This window comes from Aquarana catesbeiana, linkage group LG04 (genome assembly GCF_042186555.1).
Source record: "Aquarana catesbeiana isolate 2022-GZ linkage group LG04, ASM4218655v1, whole genome shotgun sequence".
In the NCBI taxonomy this organism is placed as follows: domain Eukaryota; kingdom Metazoa; phylum Chordata; class Amphibia; order Anura; family Ranidae; genus Aquarana; species Aquarana catesbeiana.
The window spans coordinates 55,417,354-55,432,718 of NC_133327.1; the positions used below are offsets into that span (position 1 = coordinate 55,417,354).

The 15,365-nt window shown below is 48.9% G+C and overlaps 1 protein-coding gene, 2 non-coding genes and 3 pseudogenes across 3 annotated transcripts; all 6 read left to right on the plus strand.

Moving 5' to 3' along the window:
* The first annotated feature begins 660 nt into the window (after positions 1 to 660).
* Positions 661 to 851, plus strand: LOC141141781 (U2 spliceosomal RNA). The gene has a single exon (XR_012244227.1). It is a non-coding gene; the product is annotated as a U2 spliceosomal RNA (small nuclear RNA).
* A 914-nt stretch (positions 852 to 1,765) lies between these two features.
* Positions 1,766 to 1,956, plus strand: LOC141141782 (U2 spliceosomal RNA). Its single transcript, XR_012244228.1, has one exon. It is a non-coding gene; the product is annotated as a U2 spliceosomal RNA (small nuclear RNA).
* Positions 1,957 to 2,870: 914 nt separating this feature from the next.
* On the plus strand, positions 2,871 to 3,039 carry LOC141141998 (U2 spliceosomal RNA; annotated as a pseudogene).
* A 1,327-nt stretch (positions 3,040 to 4,366) lies between these two features.
* Positions 4,367 to 8,649, plus strand: LOC141139273 (uncharacterized). Its single transcript, XM_073625228.1, has 2 exons — positions 4,367 to 5,985; positions 6,694 to 8,649. The coding sequence occupies exons 1-2, from the start codon at positions 4,704 to 4,706 to the stop codon at positions 8,082 to 8,084; spliced, it is 2,673 nt and encodes an 890-aa protein (XP_073481329.1). The 5' UTR covers positions 4,367 to 4,703; the 3' UTR covers positions 8,085 to 8,649.
* Positions 8,489 to 8,662, plus strand: LOC141141798 (U2 spliceosomal RNA; annotated as a pseudogene).
* Positions 8,663 to 14,975: 6,313 nt separating this feature from the next.
* Positions 14,976 to 15,146, plus strand: LOC141141858 (U2 spliceosomal RNA; annotated as a pseudogene).
* The last annotated feature ends 219 nt before the right edge of the window (positions 15,147 to 15,365 follow it).

Here is a 15,365-nt window from a genome sequence, read left to right on the forward strand (position 1 = left end):
CAAGAAGCCAAACCTAGCAAGTCAGCAAGTCAGTAGCAAGTCAGTAAGCAGACACATTTCGACAAGACAGCTAGCTAATGTTTCATCAATCTTTCTCCCAAGGCCCAAAACAAAGCCTTCACTGCCAGGGTCAGTTTCGAAAGGCAGCAGCAGGCAGGCCCAGGCCAGGCCAGGCCAGGCCATTTCAACAGGCCTGACTTTGCTCCATCTCTGCTGTCCCTTGTTGCAGCTAGCTCAAAGTCAGTCCAGGAGCTCAAAGTCAGTCCAGGCATGCATTCCTTCCCTCACTCCCTCGTTTTCGCAGCCTGTGTCTCCCTCTAGTGGGTCCCCGTCTCGTCTTCCTCGTTCATCTTACCAGGAGGCGGGTCCATGCAAATGATTTCCCTCGTTAGCCATCAACGAGGAGCACCTGGCTGTGTGCAATTAGTGCTCAAGGCTGCCTAATTGGCAGTATGAAGGTCAGAATGGGCTGCAGGTGTGTTAAGGAGGTGTTAGGCAGCTGTGTGGAGGGATTAGGCCTCAAGCCCGGGTAGGTGTGAAAAGTTGCTGTGCCTGTGGCTGCGGCCAGCCTAGACCGGGGGAAGGCTAGACGGGCATCTCTCAGCGAGCTCCTCGTTTGTGCCAGGCCGCCGCTCGCTCGGAAAAGAGAATAATTGGGTTATCGCTTCTCGGCCTTTTGGCTAAGATCAAGTGTAGTATCTGTTCTTATCAGTTTAATATCTGATACGTCCCCTATCTGGGGACCATATATTAAATGGATTTTTAGAACAGGGAGATGGAAGAAGAGCTTGCTCTGTCCACTCCACGCATCGACCTGGTATTGCAGTACCTCCAGGACCGGTGCACCCCTCTCTTATGCAGTTTCAAAAAACAGATTGAACAACAACACAAATCTTCCTTTTGCTTGCTCAATGGCAATGTTGCTTTTTTTTGGAGGGCTCACCACAAGCTGTTAATTCTTGCAATAATAAACTTGCATTTAACCCCTGTGTGTATTGGTGTTTTTGCTTCGTGTCAGTTTCTTGGCCTATTTCTCTCTCCCCCCTCCCTCCTTGCGCTCCATATTTTTGGGGTCAGGAAGAAGCAGCAGGTAAAGTGGCAGTTGCAAGAAGCCAAACCTAGCAAGTCAGCAAGTCAGTAGCAAGTCAGTAAGCAGACACATTTCGACAAGACAGCTAGCTAATGTTTCATCAATCTTTCTCCCAAGGCCCAAAACAAAGCCTTCACTGCCAGGGTCAGTTTCGAAAGGCAGCAGCAGGCAGGCCCAGGCCAGGCCAGGCCAGGCCATTTCAACAGGCCTGACTTTGCTCCATCTCTGCTGTCCCTTGTTGCAGCTAGCTCAAAGTCAGTCCAGGAGCTCAAAGTCAGTCCAGGCATGCATTCCTTCCCTCACTCCCTCGTTTTCGCAGCCTGTGTCTCCCTCTAGTGGGTCCCCGTCTCGTCTTCCTCGTTCATCTTACCAGGAGGCGGGTCCATGCAAATGATTTCCCTCGTTAGCCATCAACGAGGAGCACCTGGCTGTGTGCAATTAGTGCTCAAGGCTGCCTAATTGGCAGTATGAAGGTCAGAATGGGCTGCAGGTGTGTTAAGGAGGTGTTAGGCAGCTGTGTGGAGGGATTAGGCCTCAAGCCCGGGTAGGTGTGAAAAGTTGCTGTGCCTGTGGCTGCGGCCAGCCTAGACCGGGGGAAGGCTAGACGGGCATCTCTCAGCGAGCTCCTCGTTTGTGCCAGGCCGCCGCTCGCTCGGAAAAGAGAATAATTGGGTTATCGCTTCTCGGCCTTTTGGCTAAGATCAAGTGTAGTATCTGTTCTTATCAGTTTAATATCTGATACGTCCCCTATCTGGGGACCATATATTAAATGGATTTTTAGAACAGGGAGATGGAAGAAGAGCTTGCTCTGTCCACTCCACGCATCGACCTGGTATTGCAGTACCTCCAGGACCGGTGCACCCCTCTCTTATGCAGTTTCAAAAAACAGATTGAACAACAACACAAATCTTCCTTTTGCTTGCTCAATGGCAATGTTGCTTTTTTTTGGAGGGCTCACCACAAGCTGTTAATTCTTGCAATAATAAACTTGCATTTAACCCCTGTGTGTATTGGTGTTTTTGCTTCGTGTCAGTTTCTTGGCCTATTTCTCTCTCCCCCCTCCCTCCTTGCGCTCCATATTTTTGGGGTCAGGAAGAAGCAGCAGGTAAAGTGGCAGTTGCAAGAAGCCAAACCTAGCAAGTCAGCAAGTCAGTAGCAAGTCAGTAAGCAGACACATTTCGACAAGACAGCTAGCTAATGTTTCATCAATCTTTCTCCCAAGGCCCAAAACAAAGCCTTCACTGCCAGGGTCAGTTTCGAAAGGCAGCAGCAGGCAGGCCCAGGCCAGGCCAGGCCAGGCCATTTCAACAGGCCTGACTTTGCTCCATCTCTGCTGTCCCTTGTTGCAGCTAGCTCAAAGTCAGTCCAGGAGCTCAAAGTCAGTCCAGGCATGCATTCCTTCCCTCACTCCCTCGTTTTCGCAGCCTGTGTCTCCCTCTAGTGGGTCCCCGTCTCGTCTTCCTCGTTCATCTTACCAGGAGGCGGGTCCATGCAAATGATTTCCCTCGTTAGCCATCAACGAGGAGCACCTGGCTGTGTGCAATTAGTGCTCAAGGCTGCCTAATTGGCAGTATGAAGGTCAGAATGGGCTGCAGGTGTGTTAAGGAGGTGTTAGGCAGCTGTGTGGAGGGATTAGGCCTCAAGCCCGGGTAGGTGTGAAAAGTTGCTGTGCCTGTGGCTGCGGCCAGCCTAGACCGGGGGAAGGCTAGACGGGCATCTCTCAGCGAGCTCCTCGTTTGTGCCAGGCCGCCGCTCGCTCGGAAAAGAGAATAATTGGGTTATCGCTTCTCGGCCTTTTGGCTAAGATCAAGTGTAGTATCGACTTTAGCCCTTAGGGGTGTCTCTGCTTCACAGCTAGGACGTTGAGAACCACTTGTATCTATCCAAGCTAATTGGTCCTTGTGGGGTACCCTCTGCTCGGCCTGGTAGGATCGTTGATTAAATTCAGCTTCACCTACTTGCTGCTATTGGGTTAGAGGCTTAGCCCCCACAGGGAACGAGATTGCGGTCTTCCCTCCTCCCCCACTCCGCATTACTACCTCCGGGCAGTAGATGCTAGAGCCTTTTTAAAGGCTACGAAAAAGAGCGAAGACGTCGAGGAGCCAGAAGGAAGCCGCCTAAGAAACATCTGAAGCGACATCCAAATCCTTGACGATGGGGAAGAGCGAAAAGAAGACCGGAAAAGAGAAGAAGAACCCCGTTCCAGCCACTTCCTCCAAGCCCGGGAATGCCGCTGCCTCAACCCCCGCCCCTACCCCGGCCGGCACCAGCCGACCGGGACCAGCCAAGCCAGACCAGCCTGCAGACGGGCTCCCAGCTTTGGAGCCATGGATGAAGCAGACGGTCGTGCTGCAGCTGAAGGAGGTGGACGGAAGAGTCCCCGACATGACCCCGGAGATCTTTGGAAAGAAGATGATCCTGGAACAGGGGTTCAGCAAAGCGGAGACGCTTTCGGTGCAGGCCTTCACAAGAGGTATATTCTTTATAACTTTTGTGTCGTTCCAGGTCTGCAGAAGGTACTGGGAAATGGTGAAGACCAGTGGCCCTGAATCCCCTTTCCGGAAGTTCACTGCGAACTGCCCCATAACTCGGGACGAAAAGCGGGTGACAGTGGCCATGAGGAACCCCCATACCAGTGGAAAGGACATAGCCACCTACCTCCAGAGGTTCTGCACCGTGGTGAAGGACCCGATCCAAATCTTCGATGCAAACGGCTTCTGGATAGGTAAGTGGTCTGTGCTCTGCAAACTGAGGAAAGACCCTTCGGGGGACATCCAGCACCTGCAGCCTTTCTTCTCCCTGGGATCCTCCGCAGGAATCCTCTTCTACCCCGGCATACCCTACAACTGTAACAAGTGTGGGCAGCCGGGACACATAGGGAAGGATTGTACAGAACTTGCTTGCAAGTTCTGTAGGGTGACAGGCCACGAGACCAAGGACTGTCCGAGGTCCAAAGCCTGCAACCTTTGCGGACTGGCAGAACATGTCTTCAGACACTGCCCCCAGAGAACCCGGACCTACGCTGGAGCAGTAAGCCAGGGTAAGCCATCCGGGAGAAAGCTGCCAGAAAAACCAAAAGAACCTCGAAAGGCCAAAGGTAAGTCCACCCCCGCCCCACCTGCCCCTGCCCCATCCCCTACCTCCAGCACACCCCCTCCCACCCCCTCTGTGCCGGAGGAGCCCCTCCCCACCCCTTCCCCCCCCAACCTGTCCTCCCTGGAGGACTTCCCCACCCTCCCACCCCCCTCCACCCCCACCAGTGGCCCAAGAGGAAGCCGGAAACGTAAGCCAGAGAGCCCAACAGCTGAGGAACCCGCCACCTCCACCAAACGGCCCAACGGGGTCCAACGCGACAGCGAGGGACCCAAGCAAGTAGTGGAGGACCTAGAGTCTGCAGGAGAGGAGGAGGAAGGGGAGGAGATCGTGGTCGACCCTGAGCATGACCTCCCCCCCAACGTCCACATCAGCCAGCAGATGATGGAGTCTGTCCTTGAGGAGCTGGGCCTGGCCCAGGACACAGGACAGGCAGAAGACGCAACGGAAGAGCCACCCCCCCCCTCCGGGGAGGTAAGTTCGGACCCTTGTTAACTAGACCCTCATACCCTTTTTCATTATGGCTGAGATCTCAATCTTTTCCATTAATGTGAGGAGTATCAAGGATACATCTAGAAGGCAAGCGGTCCTGACCTTTCTTTCAAGTCAGCAGAGTGATGTCTACATGCTTCAGGAGTGCGCCCTTCCTCCCTTGAGGAGGTACACTCATCTGTCCTCCCAGTGGACCCTTGGTCCCTCCTACTGGTCCGGGGGTGGCGATTGCAAGTCTGCAGGCGTAGCCATTCTGGTCAGGGGTGGGCGTTTCACGGTTGACTCTATCCATGAGCTAGTCTGTGGCCGTCTTTTGGTCATAGACGGCTCGTGGGTGGAAGAGCCAGTTAGGCTCATCAACGTGTACGCCCCCCCAGACAAGAATGCGCGGCTGGAACTCTTCCAGACCCTGCGGACCCAACTCGTCACCACCAGAACAGTAGTGATCGGCGGTGATTTTAACTGTCCGATCGAGGAGGATGGGCGCAGCTCCAGCATATACGCAAAACTTGATGCTACTTCTAGGCTGCTCAAGGAGATGATCTCGGAGGCCTCCTTGCAGGACGCCGTGGGATCCATAGGGAAAGGGACCGTGAACTATTCGTGGTGCCGACCCGATGGATCTGTGCGTTCCAGGATTGACTTCGTGCTCACTTCAAGAACAGTCAAGCATCGTGAGTTCTCCATGGTCCCCTGCTTTTTCTCTGACCACAGGGCTATTCACTTTCGGGGTGACCTGGGCGAGGGCTTTGCCCGCGGACCGGGTTCCTGGAAGCTGAATAGCACCCTGCTGGAAAACGAGGAATTGCTGGGGGAACTCCGAGAAGCCTATGCCACCTGGACGGAGGAAAAGAGATTCTTCGGAAGGGTAAGTGACTGGTGGGAGTTTGTGAAGGTTAAGCTGCGTAGCTTCTTTCAGGCAAGGGGACGCCAGCGTGTGTGTGCCAGGAGGAGGGAACTCAGGAGACTGCAGCGTCAGTTGCAGTCCCTGCAGGACCTTCAGCACTGTGGCTGGGACGTTAGGCAGGACCTGGAGGACACCAAGAGGAGCCTGAAAGGACACTTCGAGGAAGAATCCAGGCACATTGTCTTCCGTGCCAAGGTGGAGAATCTTGAGAAAGGTGAGAAGTGTAATTCTTTCTTTTTCAGGAAACTCCACTCAGGACACACACCCTTGTCAGAGTTGCGCGACGAGACCGGAACACTCCAGAAGGGGAAGAAGGCTGTGATGAAAGTGGTCAGCGACTACTACACCAACCTCTACTCCCCGAAAGAAACGGACACACAGGCGGCCGACAGGTTCCTGTCAGGTATCACTAACCAAATTGATCCTGCAGGTTCATCAACCGTCAACGCCCCCTTGGCGCTGGAGGAGCTGCACTCTGCCGCTAAATCCTTTAGGCGAGGCAAGACCCCGGGCTGCGATGGTCTCCCAGTTGAGCTCTATGTAGCACTGTGGGATCTCGTGGGCCCGGACCTGCTCGAGCTGTACGAGGAGATGGTGGTGGAGGGCAGAATGCCTCCGTCGCTGAGGGAGGGGATGATCACGATTTTGTATAAGCGGAAGGGGGAGAGATCGGATCTTAAAAATTGGCGTCCGATCTCTCTGCTGAACGTGGACTACAAAATCCTTGCCAAGGTCCTGGCCAACAGGTTGAAGTCTGTCATCGGACAGATCATCCACCCGGATCAGACTTGCGGCATTCCTGGTCGCAGGATTGCGGACAGCCTTGCGCTTGTCCGGGACACGGTCCAGTACATTCATGGCCGCCGTGTGCACGCGGCCCTGGTCAGTCTTGACCAGGAGAAGGCCTTTGACCGTGTCTCCCACGAGTTTATGTGCAGAACTCTGCGCAGGTTTGGTCTTGGGGAAATGTTTTGTTCGTATGTGAATGTAATGTACACTGACATTTCTAGTTTGGTGCTGGTAAATGGCTGGAAAACTGACCCCTTTCCAATTCTGTCTGGGGTCAGACAAGGCTGCCCTCTCTCACCTCTGCTTTTTGTTTGTTGTATAGAGCTCTTCGCCCGAAGCATCAGACGGAACCCAGAGATCAGAGGGATCACCGCACCAGGACCGGACAGACGGGAGGTCAAGTGCTCACTCTACATGGACGACGTGACGGTGTTCTGTGCTGACCGGCGCTCCATCGACACACTCGCCCAGACCTGTGAGGACTTCGGCCAAGCTTCAGGGGCAAAGGTCAACTGCGGGAAGTCAGAGGTCATGCTCTTCGGAAAGTGGTTCCTGCCTTCTTCTGCACCAATTCCTTTCAGCGTCAAGACGGACTTCATCAAAATCCTTGGGGTCTGGTTTGGAGCTGAGGGCGCAGCCCTGAAGTCCTGGGAGGAAAGACTGTCAAAGATGCGACAGAAGTTTGGACTTTGGAGCCTCAGAGAACTCACCATCGAAGGCAAAACACTGGTACTCCGCAGCGAGATTCTCCCTGTGTTGCAGTACCTCGCCCAGGCCTGGCCCCCTCGGGTCAACACCTGTAAGGCCATCACCAGGGCGGTGTTTCACTTCATCTGGAGCTCCAAAATGGACAGAGTGAAGCGGGCGGTTATGTTCAAGGAACCCCTCAAGGGCGGTAAGGGCGTGCCCGACATCGCTACACTATTGAGGGTGTGCTTTGCTTGTAACTGCATCCGCAGGACATTGGTGGACAGAACTGTGGACTCTGGCGGTAACTCTATGTCCCGTTTTTTCCTCCTGCCTCTTTGGAGGACCCTTGGATGGGACAAATGGGACAGCTCCATCCCCTACAACTGGGACACGCCTTGGTACTACTTGGACACCTTCAAGTTTATTAAGGAGCTGGGGCTACATGGAGTGAAGCCCGACTTGTGGAAGCCAAAAACTATCCACAAGTTGATCAGAGCATCGGACATTGTTGAGACTGTTCCAGGCCTCCCTTCAGCCACTTGTAAAGTGGTCTGGAGGAATGTTTCTTCAAAGAGACTCACCAACAGGCACAAAGATCTGGCATGGATGGCAATCCAAGGGGGGCTGCCACTCAGGACATTTATGCATGCCAGAAACCTGTGTAGATACAGGCACTGCCCCTTTTGCATCATCCAGGAGGAAACTGCTCTGCATGTTTTCTGGGAGTGCCCCTTTGCACAGGACCTGTTGAGGGCCCTGGAACCTGAACTCAAAGACTTTGTACCACAGACTGCAATCACACACTTTGGTGTGTTGAACGGACTCTTCTGTGGAACTCATTCACAGGAGGACATTGACGGTGCCTGGCGGGTGCTGTGTTGCTTTAAGGACGCTCTATGGTGCGCCAGAAAGCGCCTCATCCACCAGCGGGAGAGGATGTCCATCGAGGACTGTCGCAGACTGGTTCACAGTCTGCTCAGAGACTATCACCTGATGGACTTCAAGGAGGAAGAGGAGGTCTGAAGATTTCCCCATTCCCCCCCCCTCTCCCCCGTGTATCCTTTGGCAGTTCAAATAAAGCTTCGGGCCTGTGAACTCTTTACTCCCTCCCCTGCCCCACCTTCTCCACCCCCCCCCATCACACCCGTTGCCCATTTGAATGTTATTTGACTATATGACTGGACTTTTTGTGAAATGTTTTTAAGTACTGCTTTCAGGGTAATGCGGCGTCATGCATGATGTGATGTTTCGGGGTATTACTACTCTGCACAACACATTAGGCATCATACCGCAGGATGAATGTAATTTATTTGTATGCTTGGTGATGTATTGTAATGTAGTGTATTTATGCGCTGCGTCGCAGTACAGATTGGATGTACCCTGTTTAAAGTATTTGTTTTTTTGTATATTTTCTTGCAAAATAAAGTATACATTTTTCAATCAAAAAATCTGTTCTTATCAGTTTAATATCTGATACGTCCCCTATCTGGGGACCATATATTAAATGGATTTTTAGAACAGGGAGATGGAAGAAGAGCTTGCTCTGTCCACTCCACGCATCGACCTGGTATTGCAGTACCTCCAGGACCGGTGCACCCCTCTCTTATGCAGTTTCAAAAAACAGATTGAACAACAACACAAATCTTCCTTTTGCTTGCTCAATGGCAATGTTGCTTTTTTTTGGAGGGCTCACCACAAGCTGTTAATTCTTGCCATAATAAACTTGCATTTAACCCCTGTGTGTATTGGTGTTTTTGCTTCGTGTCAGTTTCTTGGCCTATTTCTCTCTCCCCCCCTCCCTCCTTGCGCTCCATATTTTTGGGGTCAGGAAGAAGCAGCAGGTAAAGTGGCAGTTGCAAGAAGCCAAACCTAGCAAGTCAGCAAGTCAGTAGCAAGTCAGTAAGCAGACACATTTCGACAAGACAGCTAGCTAATGTTTCATCAATCTTTCTCCCAAGGCCCAAAACAAAGCCTTCACTGCCAGGGTCAGTTTCGAAAGGCAGCAGCAGGCAGGCCCAGGCCAGGCCAGGCCAGGCCATTTCAACAGGCCTGACTTTGCTCCATCTCTGCTGTCCCTTGTTGCAGCTAGCTCAAAGTCAGTCCAGGAGCTCAAAGTCAGTCCAGGCATGCATTCCTTCCCTCACTCCCTCGTTTTCGCAGCCTGTGTCTCCCTCTAGTGGGTCCCCGTCTCGTCTTCCTCGTTCATCTTACCAGGAGGCGGGTCCATGCAAATGATTTCCCTCGTTAGCCATCAACGAGGAGCACCTGGCTGTGTGCAATTAGTGCTCAAGGCTGCCTAATTGGCAGTATGAAGGTCAGAATGGGCTGCAGGTGTGTTAAGGAGGTGTTAGGCAGCTGTGTGGAGGGATTAGGCCTCAAGCCCGGGTAGGTGTGAAAAGTTGCTGTGCCTGTGGCTGCGGCCAGCCTAGACCGGGGGAAGGCTAGACGGGCATCTCTCAGCGAGCTCTTCGTTTGTGCCAGGCCGCCGCTCGCTCGGAAAAGAGAATAATTGGGTTATCGCTTCTCGGCCTTTTGGCTGCGATCTTTGGGTCACAGTTGAGAGGTTTCTGAGGATACCAGTCTTGCTCGGCCTTGACCTGTTTCCCTTCGGGGTGCAGGGCTTGCTGCTATTGGGCAAGACGCTATCCGAGGTTAGCGAGGGGGCGACTGGTGAGTCGTTACTTGCCGGGCGTTGTGATGGCGCAGCGGACTATTCGAAACACCATGAGACTACTGGTTAAGCCAGAATATCGAAAAGAAATTCAACTGAAGCAGATTGTTGAGGACGTTTTGATGAAGATGTTACATGTCAGGGTGAGTCTACTGTATGCAATTCAGGATTTCCCGGCGACGGGTACTTATGACGTTTCCTTTATCTCCGAGAGGGATTGTCTGTCGGTATTTGAAGACGCTCGTGCAATGTTATTGGCTGGAAACACACTGTTGGAGAAAATATCGTGGGAACTTCTTTTTGATCCAGGGGCCAAATTTTTGACGGTACATCTGTACAATCCTTTTTTGGAGACTGAATTGGTTCGTATTTTTTTGCTACGATATTGCTGGGAAGTAAGTGCAGGGGACAAATTAGTGAACAGTTGGGGTATTTATCGGAGCAAAATTAAATTCAAGGTACGTTTTAAAGCAGATTCTCAGGCATATGGGGGAATTAGCCACCCCCCAGCTTTTTTCACTATAGCAGGGAACCGCTGTTCCCTGTTCTATGTGGGCCAGCCTAAGTATTGTAGGCAGTGCTTTAGATATGGGCATGTGAAAGAAGAATGTGGGGCAGGAATGTGTTGTCGGCTATGTAAAGAACCAGGTCATCAGGCGGCGGCTTGTCCTAAGCCAACTGTCTGTGATCTGTGCGGAGTGGCGTCACATAGGGCAAAAGATTGTCCCTTAGCTAAAGAAACTAAAATGTTCTCATATGCTGAGGTTGCAGGAGGCTCAAAAAAACCCTCTGAACTTAATAAAAGTGTGAGTTTGCAAGGGACTGCAACTGAGGGGCTAAACAAGGAAGGCCAGGTGGGAGACAGGGGTGGGGGTATCACAGAAAGTGGTATGGTGATCTCCCCTCCTGAAGGTCTTGGTACTGTGGGGCCTGCAGTGCAGAGTGTCAATGTGGAAAGTGCAGGAACATCGGTTGGTATTTCGCATGGCAGCATAGTGAATGGAAGTGTTGCAATGGAAGAGGGGCAGCAAACAGACGTGATAGCGGGTGTTAGTGGCAAAACCCTGGAAGTGGTGGTGGAGGGTGAAGAGATGGAGGTAAGAGTGCAAGGGGTGAGTGCAGAGAATGAAATGGAAGTGGAATGTGGAGTGCAGCAAGGAGTGGAGGAAGCACCAGATGATAGTCAATTATCTCTTTCTGACCATCCACCTACAGCAGGACAGGGAGTGAAGACGAGCTGTGAAAATGAGGAGAGTGAAGAGACAAGTAAGCATAAAAAGTGTAGGCGTGATGAAATTCCTGATAGCCCGTATAGTCCTTTAAGTACCCCAGGTGTGAATCTTGTGATGGCAGGGGATTTGGAGGTATCCGATTCTGAGGAATCAGATGAGGATATTCCTTTAAGACGAGAGGTGGGTGAAGGGAGGGACCGAGAGCTTACATGACAAAGTGACTGAATCATTTTGCTTAAACCCTTAATTTTTTATGGTTTCAATTGCTTCAATTAATGTGAGGGGCATTTGCTCCTTGACAAGGAGAGCAGTTGTTCTTCAGGAACTTAAAAGTCTCAGGTGTGATGTGATCTGTTTGCAGGAGTGTATGTTAGATCATGTACCTAAACAGGAGGAATGGTCCTTAGGTTGTTCGGTCTGGTCACCTGCATGCACTAATAGGAATGAAGGTGTCGGTCTTTTAGTTAAGGGTGTTAAAACCCAAATTTTGAGTTATAAAATCATTGTTCCTGGGCGATTATTACAAGTTAATTTAAAGTTTCTTGATTTTGTATTCCGATTATTTAATTGTTATGCACCTGCGGATAGGAGGGAAAGACAGGATTTTCTTGAAGTTTTGTCACTGCACTTACCTGGTAGGATCCCTACGGTGGTGGTTGGGGACTTGAACTGCATTCGTCATGCTGAGGACAGAGTTAGTGATTCCACAACATCTACAGATAGTACATCTAATTTGCTGAATGATTTGATTTGCGATTTTAGGCTTTTTGATGTTGGGAAGGAGTTGGGTGGAGAAGAAAATAAGTTCACCTTTTTCTCAGATAAAGGAACTGTTAAGTCACGTATTGATTATGTTCTTTCTTCGGAGACCTTTGATCCGGTTTTTTTTGAAACAATAACGTTAAGTTTTTCGGATCACTGCGTGCTTGTTTGTGGTATGAATGTTAATACCAAAATTAAGTGTGGACATGGATGCTGGAAATTGAATGTCAAACTTCTGGATGACTTAAGGGTGCTTGAACAATTTAGTTCCTTTTTTGTTTCTTTGAGGAGGAGGCGGGATGATTTTATGGATCTCCTAGATTGGTGGGATTGGGCTAAGTTTAAAATTAAGGGATACTTTCAGAAATGGGGAGCTAGGATTGCTTGGGAGGAAAAGAGGAAGCAAAATGAACTGGTGGCAAGATTACATACTTTGTACAAATTGAAATCTATAGGGGTAGAGGTGGGAGTGGAACTTGCTCAAATTAAAGAGGAACGTAAGAAGAGCCTGAAAGAGAGGGGTAAGAAAATAATATATCAGGCGAGAGTTGACCATCTAGAAAAAGATGAGAAGTGTACTCGCTTCTTTTTTAAGAGGGCCTTCCAAAAAAAGGAGTTCTTAAGTACTGTTTTAGGTCCGCAAGGGGAGGTGGAGGGTGAGGATGTCTTAAAAACTGTGAGATCCTTTTATGCAGAGCTCTTCTTTAAAGATTCACAGGTGGACAAAAATGAAATGGAGGAGTACTGTGAGATTGTCAAAGGGAAATTAACTCTTGAGGAAATTAGCTCTCTTGCAGAGCAGGTGGAAGATGGTGAAGTTTTGACTGCAATAAAAGGTATGGCACATAATAAGACACCAGGGAAGGACGGACTGCCAGTTGAATTGTATGAGAAAATGTGGGAGGTAATGAGTAATGATATATGTGATGTAATAAAGTACGCCTATGTGAATGGGAGGATGAGTAAGACAATGAAAGAGGGGGTGATAACGCTTGTGCCCAAGAGCGGGGATAAAAAGGATCTGAGAAACTGGAGACCTATATCCCTCCTCAATGTAGATTATAAAATTCTATCCAAAATAATAACGAATCGCATTAAAGAGGTGGCGGGCAATTTGATTGGGGAACAACAAGTCTGTGCTATACCTGGGAGGAGAATAGCTGACAGTTTAGTTCTTCTTAGAGATATGACTTTTTATGCCAATTCGCATAATTGTCCATTGGTTGTGGAAAGCATTGACCTGGAGAAGGCATTTGACCGGGTTTCACATGCTTTTCTCTTCCAGGTTTTGAGTAGCATGGGGCTCCCGGTTAGCTTAATGAATGCGATCAAGGGGTTATATGATGACATCACAAGTCAGGTGTTGGTAAATGGTTTGCTGTGTGAGCCCTTTCCCATTAGATCGGGGGTACGACAGGGCTGTCCTCTCTCTCCTCTAGCGTTTATCTCTGTTGTGGAACCTTTTTTGAGATACGTACAGAATGACAAGGCTTGTAAGGGCTTTGTCATCCCTGGTAGTGGAGATTTAAGGGTAAAAACAATGGCCTATATGGATGACATTGCTGTTATTGCTTCATCACAGAGAGATCTGGATCGTGCGGCTTTGCATCTGAAAATATTTTGTGGGATGTCAGGGATGTCAGTTAATTGGAGGAAGACTCAGCTTTGTCAGTTAGGAAAGGAGATCCCTGTCAAGGTCGATGGGATTCAAGTGGTGGAGGAGGTAAAAATTTTGGGTATTGTATTTGATAGGAAGTGCAGTGGAGCAACATCTTATGCGAAATTGTCTGGCAAAATTACCCAAAAGCTTGGTTTTTGGAAGTTACGAGAGCTTTCCTTTAAAGGGAAAATCTTAGTTATTAAAGCAGTTATTCTTCCTCTTTTGTTGTACACATGTGTGATTTTACCTCCTGGTAAAAGATGGGTGCAAAAAATAACTAGGGATTTGTTTATTTTTTTCTGGGGATCCCGGATGGAAAAAGTGTCGCGAGAAGTAATTATGAAGGGGGGAAGTAAAGGGGGTCTAAGTTTCCCCAATGTGGAGCATTTTGTAAAATTGCATTATCTGCTATTAGTTAATAAGATCTTGCATGGTGGTAGTAGAGCGGCTTTTATGATGCGATACTTGGGAGGCTGGAAATTCGTGCGTTGGAAATGGATCCCAAAAGATCTAACTAAACCATGGGCTTTTGTAGTGGCTCCTTATTATTTGTGTTTAGAGTCAACAAGGAAATTATTGAAGATTGAGAATGTTGCACCTAATGATTTATCAAAAGAGAAAATAATAAAAGGTTTGAAAAATGGGGAAACTGTGAGCCCAATACAATTCCTGAATTCTACTCAGGCCAGTGTAACGTGGGGAAGGTTGGAGGTGGTGGGAGTTTCAAACAAACAAAGGGACATTACTTGGTTGACTCTACAAGGTTGTTTACCTACTCGGGCTTTTCAAAAAAAGCGAGACTTGTGCAGATCAGAGAAATGCCCAAGAGAAAGCTGCGCAAGTGCTGAGTATCTGTGTCACCTCTTTTGTTATTGTCCTTTTGCAGTCCAAGTCCGGAAGATTTTTCGTCTGTTTTTTCAAACAGTATTAGGACAAAGGAACCCCGATGTGCGGCAGTTTGTTTCAGCCTGGGTGGAAGGTAAGGATGTAAGAGTCAAATGGATTTTTTTCGTTATTTATAGAGAGGTTATGTGGGATGCGCGTAATTTGTTGGTTTTTAGAAAGGAGGAATTGTTGCCCCAAATGGTTGCTAAATTGATTTTGGCTCGCCTATATACAGTATATAAATTTGATGTTTATAAGGACGGATGGGAGGTGGCAAATAATGTATGGAAAGTTGAGCAATGGTATAATTTGGTTGATCTATCCTGAGTTGTTAAAGATTATTAATATGTTGGTATGATTGATTTGTGGATGGTAGGGATGGTGGGGTTATAAGGTTTGGATGTGATATGTATGGGTGAATGCCGAGATTTTGGGAGGCGGGATTAAAGACATGCCTTATGTTTACTTTATTCAGGTGAGTATGTGGAAGCGTAGGCTTAGTTTTTTTTTATGATTTATAGCTGAGTTTAAATAATAATAAGATATGTATGGGCTTGTGTGAATGGTATGGTTGGAACTGGAATGATGAAAGGTAATGGTACTGATGAAGTCTTGCAGAGAGATGAATAATGTCGTGTACCTATTGCCGTTTCTGAAAAGTTCAAAAAAAAAAAAAAAAAAAAAAAAAAAAAAAAAAAAAAAAAAAAAAAAAAAAAAAAAAATCTGTTCTTATCAGTTTAATATCTGATACGTCCCCTATCTGGGGACCATATATTAAATGGATTTTTAGAACAGGGAGATGGAAGAAGAGCTTGCTCTGTCCACTCCACGCATCGACCTGGTATTGCAGTACCTCCAGGACCGGTGCACCCCTCTCTTATGCAGTTTCAAAAAACAGATTGAACAACAACACAAATCTTCCTTTTGCTTGCTCAATGGCAATGTTGCTTTTTTTTGGAGGGCTCACCACAAGCTGTTAATTCTTGCCATAATAAACTTGCATTTAACCCCTGTGTGTATTGGTGTTTTTGCTTCGTGTCAGTTTCTTGGCCTATTTCTCTCTCCCCCCCTCCCTCCTTGCGCTCCATATTTTT